General features: G+C 37.3%; 1 protein-coding gene across 3 annotated transcripts; it reads left to right on the top strand.

Annotated features, from left to right (window-relative positions):
* The first annotated feature begins 3,767 nt into the window (after positions 1–3,767).
* On the top strand, positions 3,768–9,841 carry LOC111583390 (C-type lectin domain family 4 member M-like). Of its 3 annotated transcripts, none has more exons than XM_055010195.1 (7): positions 3,768–3,933; positions 6,289–6,406; positions 7,074–7,172; positions 7,258–8,052; positions 8,180–8,322; positions 8,765–8,874; positions 8,997–9,841. In XM_055010195.1, exons 1-7 carry the CDS (start codon positions 3,913–3,915, stop codon positions 9,133–9,135), a joined length of 1,425 nt encoding a protein of 474 aa, XP_054866170.1. In that variant the 5' UTR covers positions 3,768–3,912; the 3' UTR covers positions 9,136–9,841. The 3 variants fall into 3 exon arrangements, with proteins under 3 accessions (XP_054866170.1, XP_023148227.2, XP_023148228.2); XM_023292459.3 differs by lacking the exon at positions 3,768–3,933 and adding an exon at positions 5,838–5,972; XM_023292460.3 differs by lacking the exon at positions 3,768–3,933 and adding an exon at positions 5,852–5,972 and having other exon boundaries at positions 6,293–6,406.
* Positions 9,842–13,342: the final 3,501 nt, after the last annotated feature.

Below are 13,342 nucleotides of genomic sequence, written 5' to 3'. Positions count from 1 at the left end.
TGTGCTGGTGCCTGCTTTGATGCTAAATTTTTTAACACTAAAAAAAAACAAAAAAAAAAACCCAAATGGACATTAACAGACATACCATGACATTAAAATCAATCTCTTGCCACTGAATAAAACTTAAGAATAAAAAAAATGATGCATATCAAAGTTACACATCACATGGAAAAGTTTACAGCACAACATCAAAATTGATTTACAACAAAGGAACTGTTGGCATATTGATTTTATGAGGCAGGTGTGTAGGAGAATTACAAGTGTAGCAGAGAACAGATATGAAGTACACACAGCACTACACATTAAAACAGGCTGCTGCAGACTGTCTAACTTGCAAGAAAAAACATTGACTGGCAACTTTCAGTGCTCTATCCCCTGTCAGTTGTACTTCTGCACTATCATCAGCATGTGATGTTCACACAGGAGCCTGACTAAGCAGCAGCTGCTGAGTGGTTCACAGGTTAGGAACCCACTGGGATGTTGTTTGGAACCAGCTTGAATTGTTCCCATGAGACCTGTTACTGTGCCTCTGATCCAGAAATATGTAGTGAATTGTGCAGCTGTAAAGGATTCACATTGTGTGTAACAACATGAGTGGGAGCACAAAAATTATGAATGGATTTACTCCATTATTTGATCAAATTAAAATGTCCATCAAGCCCAGATGAATATGAATAACTGAAAGCACATTTCAATGCCAAATTCTTACCACAGTCAGTGCTCTGAAGAATAAAAACTATAAATGTCATTTTCATTTTTTTTCTCAATAAGATTAAAAACTGCATGCACAGTGTGTACAAGGATAATAAGGCAACTTTATTAAAAAGTAATGCAATATAAAGTGATCTTGATTAGACAGTAAAATCTAAAAGCACATTATCAAAAGACAAAAAAAAGTTTTTAAAAGAGAAAAATAAATAAAATATGAGATGCAAGTAGGTAAATTAGCACAAGACAGATGGAAGAGCAGAGTGAAACATGCGATAGGACAACAGTGCTGTGCAATATTTTAATTTGTTTTCCCCCATTTAAATTTAATTAAAGGCAGTACCAAACTGAAAAAGGCTTAAGTCCTCATTTCAAAGAAGTGAGGGCTGGAGCAGATGCCAAATTTTCTTGGTGGTTCATAAATAATAAATGAATTCTTTGACACACAGGAAGGCAGAGTGAAGTTGTGGGAAGTGAGGTGATGTGATTCACTTTCTTGGGTCACTGAAAACTTCTGAATCATCAGCAGCTGACTAGTCAACTTTTTAGGGAGGCCTGTAAAGACAGTAATCAAGTGTGATGAAGATGATGCAGATCAGTTCCTCTAAATCCTTCTGAGAAATGTCTTTCTTCATGCATTCTAAAATTATATGTAGGTAGTCCGCTCAAGTAGGTTTTGAATACTTATGCAGAATTGTTCCTCAATCTAACAGAGATTTGACCAGAAAAATATCTAGATCAGATTAATATAATAATGCAGCGTATGAAACGTCTGTTGTTGTGCTGTCAGGAAGAGCTTAGGAATGATCGAGGAAGTTATTTAAAATGAAAGTTACTTATAAAAGTTGGGTAGCTGGAATCTATACAAGTTAGGGATCAGATGTGAACAAGAAAGCAGTGGAGGCACTGAACTTATGTTCATGTACATTTATTAAACTAACACATCTAGCAGACTAACAGCACAATAACAGCTACTAACTATGACACAATAATAAAGCACAATAGCACAGGACAACATAAAACAAACAAGACAGTGAATATCAGTAAAGAAAAGGAAAGGAAGAGAACATAATATTATAGTGATCATAATGAGATTATTGGAAGCAGTGTCTGGCAGTTCCTTAAATACGTAAACACAAAGAATGGTTAAATCCAGGATGGTGGAGTTATTGTCTTGCTTTGTCCTAATATGAGTTCAATGTTCCTTGTAGCATTGTAGGAGGGAATTAAATCCATTTGGTCCCTTGTAGGCCTGATAGTGATTAGGAGGTTTGAGACAGTCACTTGGATAAACTTGCCTCAAAATGCATCTTGGGTGTAAGGAGGTGTGTGTTATGGAATCATCTGAAAGTCTGCTTCCTTGTGGCCTCCTCCTGACAACACAAACTTTGCACCATCCTGACAGGTCGGAAGTGTCTTCCTTTAATTTTGAACATCTGGCAGGGCGACTTGGTGTCTCTGTTCTGTTGATCACAGTGGACTCTGCCTCCTGTCTGCGATTGTAAATGAATGAAAATTGCTCTTTCTCTGTCTTAGAGTTAATTATGGCTGGTTGATCCTACACATAGCAGGTTGATTTTATCATTCTCACCCTGACACCACAGTCTTCTGGTGGTATTGTTATTTAAATCTGTATGTTGTCTGCATAATAAAAGGACATTTCCTTGTTTTCTATAATCTAAGGTAGTTGTTGTTGAATTAAAGTGGCCTGAGAATGATGTTGTGTTGCTCTGATTACGTGTTTAAACATTTGTGTGACTAGAGACACAAAGAAAAAACTAACAAAACTACACAAAGTCAATATATCAGTCAATATAAGTCAGAATATTTAGGCAGCATACAATGTTGACACCTCTTTTGTGGAGTTAAACAATGAGAACAAATGCAGACAAAAAAAAAAAAGAATATTTAGGCAGCGTGAGAAGCTAAAGCCATGGGGAATTCAACTGACGAGCAGCAAAAGAAAGCTGTTTGCACTAGAATATAGAGCAAAGAGAATGGCAACTGCACCTCCTTTCTCAGCTTCACTGCTCAAACTAAAGTTGAGAGGAGTGTACCAATAGAAACGCCTTTTTGGGCTAAGGAGGTCTGTGCACCCCACTGGGCGGCGACAGCCGAGAAGTTCTTACAAAAACTACGATAATACCCCGCCATTCCCAGAAAACGACGTAGCTGACGCCGAGACGCAGGAACAGGGAACGACAGGATCGCCTCCACCTTCGCCTCTACTGGCCTAACTTGCCCATGACCCACAACCTTTCCTAAGTATGTGACAGTGGCCTGACCAAATTCGCATTTTGCCAAGTTAAGGGTCAGATTGGCGTCACGTAGCCTTGCAAACACTGCCCCTAGCTGCTGAATATGGTCCACCCACGATCTCGAATACACCACTATATCGTCGAGGTAAGCCTCACAACCAGGTAAACCATGCAAAACAGTGTTAACCAAACGCTGAAAAGTCGCCGGGGCATTTCTTACGCCGAACGCCATAACCGTATACTGCAAAAAGGCGTCTGGAGTGACAAACGCAGTTGTCTCTTTAGTGCGCAAAGTCAAAGGTACCTGCCAATAGCCTTTAAGGAGATCTAGCTTTGTCACATAAGTAGCACTGCCGACATGATCTACACAGTCATCGATTCGAGGGAGTGGGTAACAATCGGGCTTAGTGACACCATTAACTTTACGGAAGTCCGTACAAAAACGATCAGAAGAATCGGACTTCACCGACAGGAGACACGGTGAACTCCACGAGCTGGAGCTCTGTTCGGCAATGCCGTTCTCCAGCATATAGTCGACCTGCTTTTGTAGGCGAGCACGCTTCTCCGGATTTACCCGATAAGCATGCTGCTTAATCGGAGAAGCGTCACCCACGTCGATATCGTGCTCAAGGACATTAGTTTGTGTGGGCACATCAGAAAACAACGAAACATTCGATTTAATTAACTGGACCACATCCTCACGCTGGGACTCAGTGAGGTGCATAAAACACTCGTCAAGTTTAGACAACATTGCCGAATTCTGCAGTCTGCCTTGGACCACAGCTAGGGACGGACCCACCACATCCTCGAGGTCAGCTGCAGCCACCGTAGGCAGCACCCCGGGGATTCCAGCACCGGACAGCTCCTCCATCACCTGGGAACTCACCGCGGCTTCAGCACTGGACAGCGCCAGCACGGTGTTGTGCACTTCACTGCCAGGAGTCGGATGAGTAGATTCCCTGCAGAGGTAAGGCTAACAACCGGGGTTGCCGGAGCAACCACGGAACGAGAAGGAGCAGAAGCGGCTAATGAAAAGTTTATATTTTCTCCATCAGCCATAAAACTGTCAGCTAAAGCTATGTCATTATCGTTCAACAAATCCTGCTTTTGCCTTTCAGACATAGCACGAGTGACAGCGCAGACAGGAAATATCTCAGGAAATGTCTGCTCCAGCTCATCTGGATGCTCTGAAATAGGGACCGCAGTAAATTCTGGATTTAAAAGAACTTTACCACCAGCCAAGTCATTACCCAAAATGAGGGACACCCCTCTTTTTGTTTCTTTTGGCCAGCAGCTACAGCCCTTTTACTTTCACCATTATTTTCATCTTAGTTGATTCATGTTAGTTGAATTAATTGTTAATAAAGTTGGGTTTTTTCCCCATTCTCACTTTACCTGCTGTGTCTGTCTAGTTTATATGTTGCTGGTCTCTTTGTTTAATCGAGCCTTGTCAACTTTAAAGAGGCCGTAACATATATATAACATATAACATATATATATGTAACATATATGTAACATATATGCGAGAGGTCCCGGGTTCAGATCCCGGACGAGCCCCCATATATGTTACGGCCTCTTTAAAGTTGACAAGGCTCGAATAAACAAAGAGACCGGCAACATATAAACTAGACAGACACGGCAGGTAAAGTGAGAATGGGGAAAAAAACCCAACTTTATTAACAATTAATTCAACTAACATGAATCAACTAAGATGAAAATAATGGTGAAAGTAAAAGGGCTGTAGCTGCTGGCCAAAAGAAACAAAAGAGGGGTGGTGAACATGGCTAACCCTGCAATGGGCTTTCGGACCAGTCACCACCCCGTACTAAACTTCCTAACCACAAATTAATACTACAAAAGAAAACAGCGAAAATAGGACTACCAGCAACTACAGCCAAACTAAAACAACAAAACCCAGCAATCTAAACATGCGTGGGGAGGGAATAGCCAAAGTACCTGAAATGAAAAGAACACAATGTTAATCACAAAAGGAAAGTTTATAAACGCAACCAAACCCCTCACGCGTTTGTCCAGGAGGATGTGTGGCTGGGAGGTGCTCCAATCTCTGCTCTGACTGCTGCTCTCTCCTGCCTCCCTAAATACCCTCCTCCTCCCTAAGTGCTAACAGCACTCAGGTGTGCTGCAATTACACAGATAAAGGGAGGAGGGAGATCAGAGAGAGCAAGGACAGACACAGCAGCCAGCCACACATAACAATGGTATTGTGAAATGCATTATTCCTCATATCTGAGCATAAGGATGCGCAGTTCATTTAATTTTAAATGAGCTTGATCTCAATGATCCCTCGACACTGAAATCAAGGTTCAGTGAATGAATGAAAAGAGTTGAGTGCACACAATGAAATTAGCTTTACGGCATCACGACCTTACAGGAGGCAGGTTTACAATAAGCAGAGACACAAACTGATTCCTCTAAAATAGATAGAAAAAAATATGATTTCTCTGTTTATGATGACAAAGATTGTACTTGAACATTCTTTTTTGCTTTCCAAGATTCCTAACTATAGGAATTAGTAGCCTAGTGTAAGTGCAGTCGCATTCTCTCAGCACAACAGCTGTATTTTCCAAAATTCTCATAAATTCTCCTTCACATCTTTTCTTGACCATCCATCGAGGTCAAGGAAAAGTGTTTAGCAAAACACAGAGGACCAAAATTTTTTGACTATTCAACAAAAACCAAATGCACACATCAGAATTGTTGAAATTCACTTAAAGTGTAAAGAGTATTGTGATTGTTCTAATTTCACACTGTCAGCCCCATTATCTGATTTCCACTGACTGACTGACTGACTGAATGAGGAAGGACTGATGCTCCACCTACTAACCAACCCTCTGTTTCAGCCCCTATAGGCATAAATGTAAAGAAACATTTCAAACATCATTTCATGAAGCTTAAGTGTGAGTTGCAGGGAGCACTTAAGACTTTGCTAGCTTCTTTGTATTTCCAATTTGTCTACTGTATCTGTAATCATCTCTACAAAGAGCGGTAAGGTTTAGTTCATTTACATTTGATGGAAACAATTACTATGCAGTGTTACACCACGACAAGCTAAAGTGTTTTTAACAGCAACAGAGAAAAAAAAAGTTTCAGCACCTAGAACCTTTATATTACTTATTTGTATACTTCATTTTATTTCCATATTGGAATCGACTTTGTGTCATTGTCTGCTGTTTAAAACTTTCTGTATAGCTAACGGTGACTTGAACTGACTTGATTTTATGTTGGTATACAAGCTTTTTCCAGCACTAATGTTTTTTTTTTTGTTTGTTTTGTTTTGTTTTAAACTGTCGCATCTTCAAAGGCAGATGCAAAGATGACTGTCGAGTACCGTGCCTCCATAGTGACAAGCATGGACACTGAGGAGAGTAAAATTGCCTACAAGCAGTTTTTTGGGGAGAGCAGCCAACTCCGCTATTCAGGTACTTTTTCCTCATCAAGAGAAATCAGGAAAATTTTATAGAAATTTTTTATTTATAAAAATAGTACACTGTTGGGTCTCAGAGGCAGCTGGACATCTTGTAATCACAGTAGCTGCATACTGTTTGCAATGAATAAGCAACTGTTATGTGATATGTGTACTTTCACTTGTTTTTTCATTTAAAATCATTGTAGAAATCAGTTAGATCAGCCAAAAAATATGCCAAAATATCACTAAATGGTAAAAGGAAAGTGCAAATGATGGAATAGAACAAGAGTTCCACTGGAGAGATGAAAAACAGAGTTTCATGAAAACATGAATGGAGCAACAAGTAGACTGTCATGTTCATTTACTTAATACACAATATGATATAATACACATATTCCAAGTGTTTTAAATCCTGTCGCAATCTGGTCAATGTAACGTTTTGCATTGTTCAGTTCACACCATCAACATAATTTAAAAACAAACTCAGGTTAAAACTTTCATTACTTCACAGTTTAGGCTTCAGCTGTTCTCATTTGGGCTGATTTTTCTACCATCAAAACTCATTTTGATGCCTTTTGGTTAATATGAATGTTTTGCTTGGTATTTTGCAACAGCTAAGTTCCTTAGATCACTTCATCAATTTTTTAGTTTCTGTTTCCGCTTTTCTTGCCGTCTTTCAGTTTTTGTGTTGAGAAACAGCCCTTTCAAGGTTGCTACAGTTTGCCTCGGGCTGCTGGCTGTTGCCCTGCTGGCTGGGGTCATCGGTCAAAGTGTGCACCGTGAGTCCCACCCTTTTTGTTCTCGCCATCACATATTTACATTGATATTCACATTGATTCACATGTTATCTCTCCTTTCCATCAGATCAAAATGTTGAGCGAGACCATCAGAATCACTTAAAAGCTATGAGTCAGGAGAAAGAGGACCTGCAACAGAACCTGAACACAGTGCAAAGAGACAAAAGGGATTTGAAAGCCAAACGTAATCAGCTACAGAGAGATTCTGATTACATGTCTAAAAGGGCATCTCAAGAACAGACCAATAACGATTTAATCACTAAGGAAAGAGACAAAGGGAAACTTAGGGAAAGCCAGTTACAGAACAATAACACTGCTTTAAAGAAAGAGGTGAAAGAGCTAAAAACCGCTAATGGCAAACTGGAGACAAACAGCAATGCCTTGACTGCAGGACAAAACTTGTTGCAAAAAGAGTATGATTCAGTTCTCAAACGCAGAAATGACTTGCAGGCCAATTACGACTCAGCGAGCAAAGAAAGGGACAACTTACAGAACAAGTTCGATAACATAACCAGAAGCAGAGAGCAGCTCCAGTTAAGTTACAATGACTTGATCATGAAGGTAGAGCATTTACAGGAGAAATATAACGTCTCTGTGAGTGAGAAAGACAAGATAGCAAGCAGTCACCAAAACCTTACAACAGCAAAGGACACCCTGCAGGCCTCTTACGACTTAGTTAAAAAGTCGGAAAATGAATTGCAGGCTTCTTATGCATCACTGCTTCGGGAGAAAAATGAACTTGACAGCAGTTTAAGGAACATAACGGCGGAGAGAGACCTGCTGAAGGTGAAAAAAGACAATCTGACTGCTGAGAGAGACCAGCTGCTGGAGCAAATTGACAAACTGAATGTGACTGTTCAAGGTAAGCACAGAAAGTCAGAAAATGTTTCCTCTTCTGGAAAGATGAACAACAAATCCAATTGTCTATAAGACACAAAAAACCCTTGTTACTGTATGATTCTTGATGAATAATTTTCTCACAATCACAGCCAAGAAATGCCCCAGTGGCTGGAAGAAGTTTGAATACAGCTGCTACTACACTCCCTCTATCAAGAAAACTTGGGCATCGGCAAGGGACTACTGTAAAGACAAAAATGCAGACCTGGCAATCATAAACAGCAACAAAGAAATGGTGTGTCTGTTGGTGTACAGTTTTCTATGTATGCATTCCTGTATGCACAAGTGTCACTTTATACATTTGAGGGCTTTTCACTGTGTTAAAGCCGCACTAAATGATATTTTCATTTGTGGTGTGAATCATCCAATGGTGTCGTTCCCCCCAACTACACAAAGTTCTTATATTTTTATGGTTTTATAAATGACACAACACTGATAACCTTTTAAAATTGACATGGCAAGCTTATTAACATAAACATCCTTCAATAGTCTATTTTAGGTCTGTTTTGCTCTCCACCAGTTTTGAGGAATATATGCTGTAGTCAACCAACTAATTCAGTTTCTATGTCCTGTTTCAAATGATTTGTGCAGTTTTACACTGTTTCGTCCACTACAGCTCATTTTTAACTTTATGCTTGAAAAAGCTTTGCAGTAACTCAATGTCTCCTTCCTTGAAGACCTTCATTAATAGCTTGTACAGCAGTGACAAAGAAGTTTGGATTGGACTGACTGATGAAGGACTAGAAGGGCAGTGGAGATGGGTCGATGGGACGCCGCTAACACTAACGTATGAAACTAAATACATATTTCTTTATATCCCAAAAAATAATAATAGCAATGTTGACTTAATTTGCCCAAAGATAAGAGCAGTATGTGATCTAACTCTGGATGTCTCTCTTCGCTCTGCAGGTTCTGGGCTAAAGGCCAACCCAACAGCTATTCTGGAAGAAACCAGGACTGTGTGGAGTTCTGGCACCGTGCAACAGGGAATGGGGAGTGGAATGATGAGAACTGTGACATTGAACAGTACTCAATCTGTGAGATGTAGTTTTCATGCACATACAGGCCTAAAGTGTTGGTTTGATATCACTCAGTAGCACGTTTTGTGACCAGTTTGCACACAGTGACACATAGCACTGCCAACAGCTGAAGCCTGAGATGGACTTTATAGCGATGAGTAATGTTTGATGAAGTTAAATTTAGCAGACAGCTGATGAAACAGGTTGATGTAGGTTGCTTTGAGCAAACTGCATTGCTAATGTGGGACTATGTCTCAGAGGGGACTGAGATTTCTATTAATATCTGTGCATACTGTAAAAACATTTTTGTCAGTGTAATGAGTAAAGATGATGATTAGCCATGTACTAATGGATTTTATTTTTAAAAAGTGGCAGTTGCGACACAATCTAGTTTTCCCATATGCCTGATTACATCAAACCAATTTACTGAACTGATCATTTATTCAGTGACAAATAAATGCATTTCTAAGGACCTGTACCCATAATTTTTGTTATTATTTTTTATTGATCTTGTACTTGGTTGTCATTTTGTGATTAGGTTAACACAACAACACAGGTGAAAAAAACATCAGCAATAAATATTGTGATCGGTGTTTTTATTGCTAAAATGTACATGATGTAAAAGGCTGTATTGTATCTGCTTGAAGTTAAATAAAAATGACATAATAAAACACATGCTAGATCTTCGTCTACACAAACAAAAAAATGCAAATTAAAAAAACTTTTTTAAAAAAATAGCTAATTGCTGTATCTTTCTTCTTTTTTAAAAAAAGCAGTCTGCATGCGCATCTTCCATTGTTTGCTATGAAAATACGTGCATAATAGCTTTTTTTATCATAGGAAAAAATCTTTTTGTGAAATTGTTATGTTTTTAAATGTATCTCACCATAAAAATAGCAGTAGAGATATTTTTACAAAACTGAGTTGCAGTGTTTTCTTGGAATCTGGCAATATCAGAACAATGATGGAGAAATACTGTATGACTTAGAAATGGGGAAACATATATGTTCCTTACCAATATGTTCCTGTGCTGATGAAAAATATTCACTCGCCTTGGATGTTTTCCAGTTTTGTTGCTTTTAAATAATTATTTATGCTCAGTATTGCTATTTGACTTATTTGGCAAGAATTTACAAAAAAATAGTCTTCTATGTCAAATGGAAACAGATTTTTATATATATATATATATATATATATATATATATATATATATATATATATATATATATATATATATATATATATATATATATATATATATATATATATATATATATATATATATATATATATACATATATATATATATATACATATATATATATATATATATATATATATATATATATATATATATATATATATATATATATATAAAAAAAACACAAAATAAGTGATTACATAACTCCAGCCACAAACTGTCTATAGAACTGAGGTCTTGGTCACTAGAGCTTTCACATAGTTGTCTTTAAAGCATTTCTGTGTAGCCTGGGCTGTACGCTTCAGTCGCTGTCTTGCTGGGAAACAAATCTTATCCCAAGACTACATTCATTTTACTCCATCATGATGCTACCACCACCATCCCTCACAGTGGAAATGTTGTGTTTGTGATGATGTGCAGTGTTTGGTGTTTGTCAAACATACCTTCTAGTCTGATGGCCAAAAAGCTCAATTTTGGTCTTCTGAGACCAAATAAACTTTTTCTAGATGACTGTAGAGTCTCCAGCATGCCTTCTGGCAAACTCTATTTAAAAGGTGTCTTGGTGGTCCACTTCACTATTCTCTGTCTTGTATTGAGTTTTTGAGTGCCTGCTCTGGGCAGGTTCATGGGGGCCATGTTCTTTCCTTTTCCTAATGATGGATTTAACTATACTTCAAGGGATATCATTAAAAATGGGTAATAAGTTCTATATCACTTCATAAGTCTGGAATGATTCACTAACATTGCAAGGTACAGACAATAAAAAATGGAGGAAAGACAAATTGTAAAGTAACTTCTCTTGTCTCAGTTTGAGGCACATTACCCCTTTTGCTGACCTGTTTTACCCTCCTTGGTTCCTCTCATGCCTCAAACAAACTCACCCACACCTCTTAAAACTGAACTAAAATGAACTGAACAGAATTTAAATGCACTAAACTGAAATGAACTGATCTGAAACACACTGAAATGAACTGAAGTCATTCTAAGGACAACAGGTTGCTCACCTCTCCTGAAAACATTCCACCATACACAATCAGTCTGTTCAACACAATCTAGTTATTTGATGGGTTTTCTCTTAGTTAAGCATTTGATTTTCTCAATTAGGATTCTGAATTTGAAGTTAGTTTTCCATTCAGATTCAGTTTGATTGTAGATTTAGATTTTGTTCATTTAATTGTGTATTAGATATTCTTATGTTTTATCAATGTTTGGGTTGTATATAATCAGGTAAAAATAATGAAACTAAACTGATAAGTATGTTTTTCTTTAATCTCATGTGGTTTTGCAACAAAGAAGATAATATATCCGAGCTATCCCTCTAATTATTTCATGAAAGTGTCATGTAAAGTGAAAGGTTTACTTCCCTGCCTGGCACACTTCTTCTTTTTTAAACGTTTTTTAAAAAAAAAAACATTTTTACCCTCATTGATAGCTAGCACTTTTTCATGAAATGTAAAGGACGGAAACACAGCAGCTGGTGGAAGAAAGGCATTGCTCAACCTAGTTGCACAATATCAAAACTAAACTATGATACATTTCATAACTTTCAAACTCAGCACTTCTCTCTTGGCAGGAAATCAGCCTAGGATTCATCTTGCATGGCAAAATGAGCAAAGCAAAGAGGGTCAGAACCAAACATAATGAAAAAAACTAAACAAAAACCCTGACTGTGTACAGTCAGGTTGGGCTAATACATTCTACATTATAACATATTATAAACTGAAGTTGATCCAACCCACTTATTTACATAGAAATATTTTCCATTATTTAATTTAGTTAATCTAACTAATAACATTTGAGTAAAACCTCACAGTATATTTAATTTAGTATATTTGTGCATTTGACACTTTATACAAGCTTTTGATTTTCTGAAGTACATGTTGACTCAGTATATTTTACACTTCATTGTGCATTTTGCACTTTATATTTATTTTTATTTTTAAAACCTGACATTACCAGATATTTCTGCTTATTTATTTATTTAGTTATTTAGATATATTTGTATTAGTGGTAGTGGTCATTTTACTCTGTCTGCTTGCTGCCGTAACAACAGAATTTTCCTTTGGGGATCAACAAAGTATTTCTATTCCATCCTATATTCTATAAACATATTTAACTGAAACTTGGGTTTTTTAATACAGTCTCCTTCTTCTCTTCTCGCATCGACTGATCTTGATTTTTTTCCACTTATAGATTGTATTTAAGCTAGACTGACTCAGTTTATCTCAACATTAATTGATCTAACAACTCTAGTTCATGAAATTTTACTGTGAAAAGTACATCTTTAGTAATCTTTAGGAAATGCAACTGGCAGACAGTTTCCTTTTTTAAATATAGGGTGCATTACTCCTCCTACTAGCCTTTCAGAGTTCACGTTACAATTACTTGAAGTGATATTATTTGAAGTTGTTTTTTCTTAATTAGCCAATTAAGGAGTATTTGATTTTTATTATTAGAATAATGAATTTGAATTTGGTGTTCTGTTGAGATTTGGTTTCAGCAATTTGTGTTTGATTAGAATTTGGGATGTATCATTTAATATATTTAATATCTATGCATTGTTTGATTAACATATTTTGTTTCAATAATTTGAGGGCATAAATTTAGTGGAAGAGCAGTGTATTCAGAAGAAGCAGTTTCCCCACGAGTCATCCGTTTACACAGGAAATAAAGAAAAAATTGCAACTGCACCTCCATTCTCATGCACTCCAGCTTTACTTCTACAAATAAAGTTGGGAAGGTTTCGACTCAGTAATAAAACACAATTTCTTTGTCAGAAACAGATCATCACATTTTTGTTGACAGTTGAAAAACTTGCACATTTGATCTGACTCAGATTTTACCACCATATGATGATATGAAAGCTGCAATGCCAGCATTGTTGTTTTTGTGAAATCTGTTCTTCCTCATATCTGTTCATGCTTGTGGATCACATTGGGAAACTTCTAGCATTGCTGCTTTATGATTTTAAAGGAAGCATGAAAGCTGAAACTCAAAGTGAGTTTTCTGAAGATTTGTCTTTAAAATGTGTTTGA

The sequence above is a fragment of the Amphiprion ocellaris genome, chromosome 4 (genome assembly GCF_022539595.1).
Source record: "Amphiprion ocellaris isolate individual 3 ecotype Okinawa chromosome 4, ASM2253959v1, whole genome shotgun sequence".
Classification (NCBI taxonomy): domain Eukaryota; kingdom Metazoa; phylum Chordata; class Actinopteri; family Pomacentridae; genus Amphiprion; species Amphiprion ocellaris.
The sequence above is the reverse complement of the archived record's forward strand: the minus strand, read 5'-3'. Positions and strand labels throughout refer to the sequence as shown.

What these genes read in the sequence shown, in the direction of transcription:
- LOC111583390 (XM_055010195.1), top strand. Translation starts at nt 3,913, where the DNA reads ATGAGTAGATTCCCTGCAGAG. An exon ending in TGAGTAGATTCCCTGCAGAG is followed by an intron (nt 3,934 to 6,288) that starts GTAAGGCTAACA and finishes GCATCTTCAAAG; the next exon opens with GCAGATGCAAAGATGACTGT. An exon ending in GGGACGCCGCTAACACTAAC is followed by an intron (nt 8,875 to 8,996) that starts GTATGAAACTAA and finishes TTCGCTCTGCAG; the next exon opens with GTTCTGGGCTAAAGGCCAAC.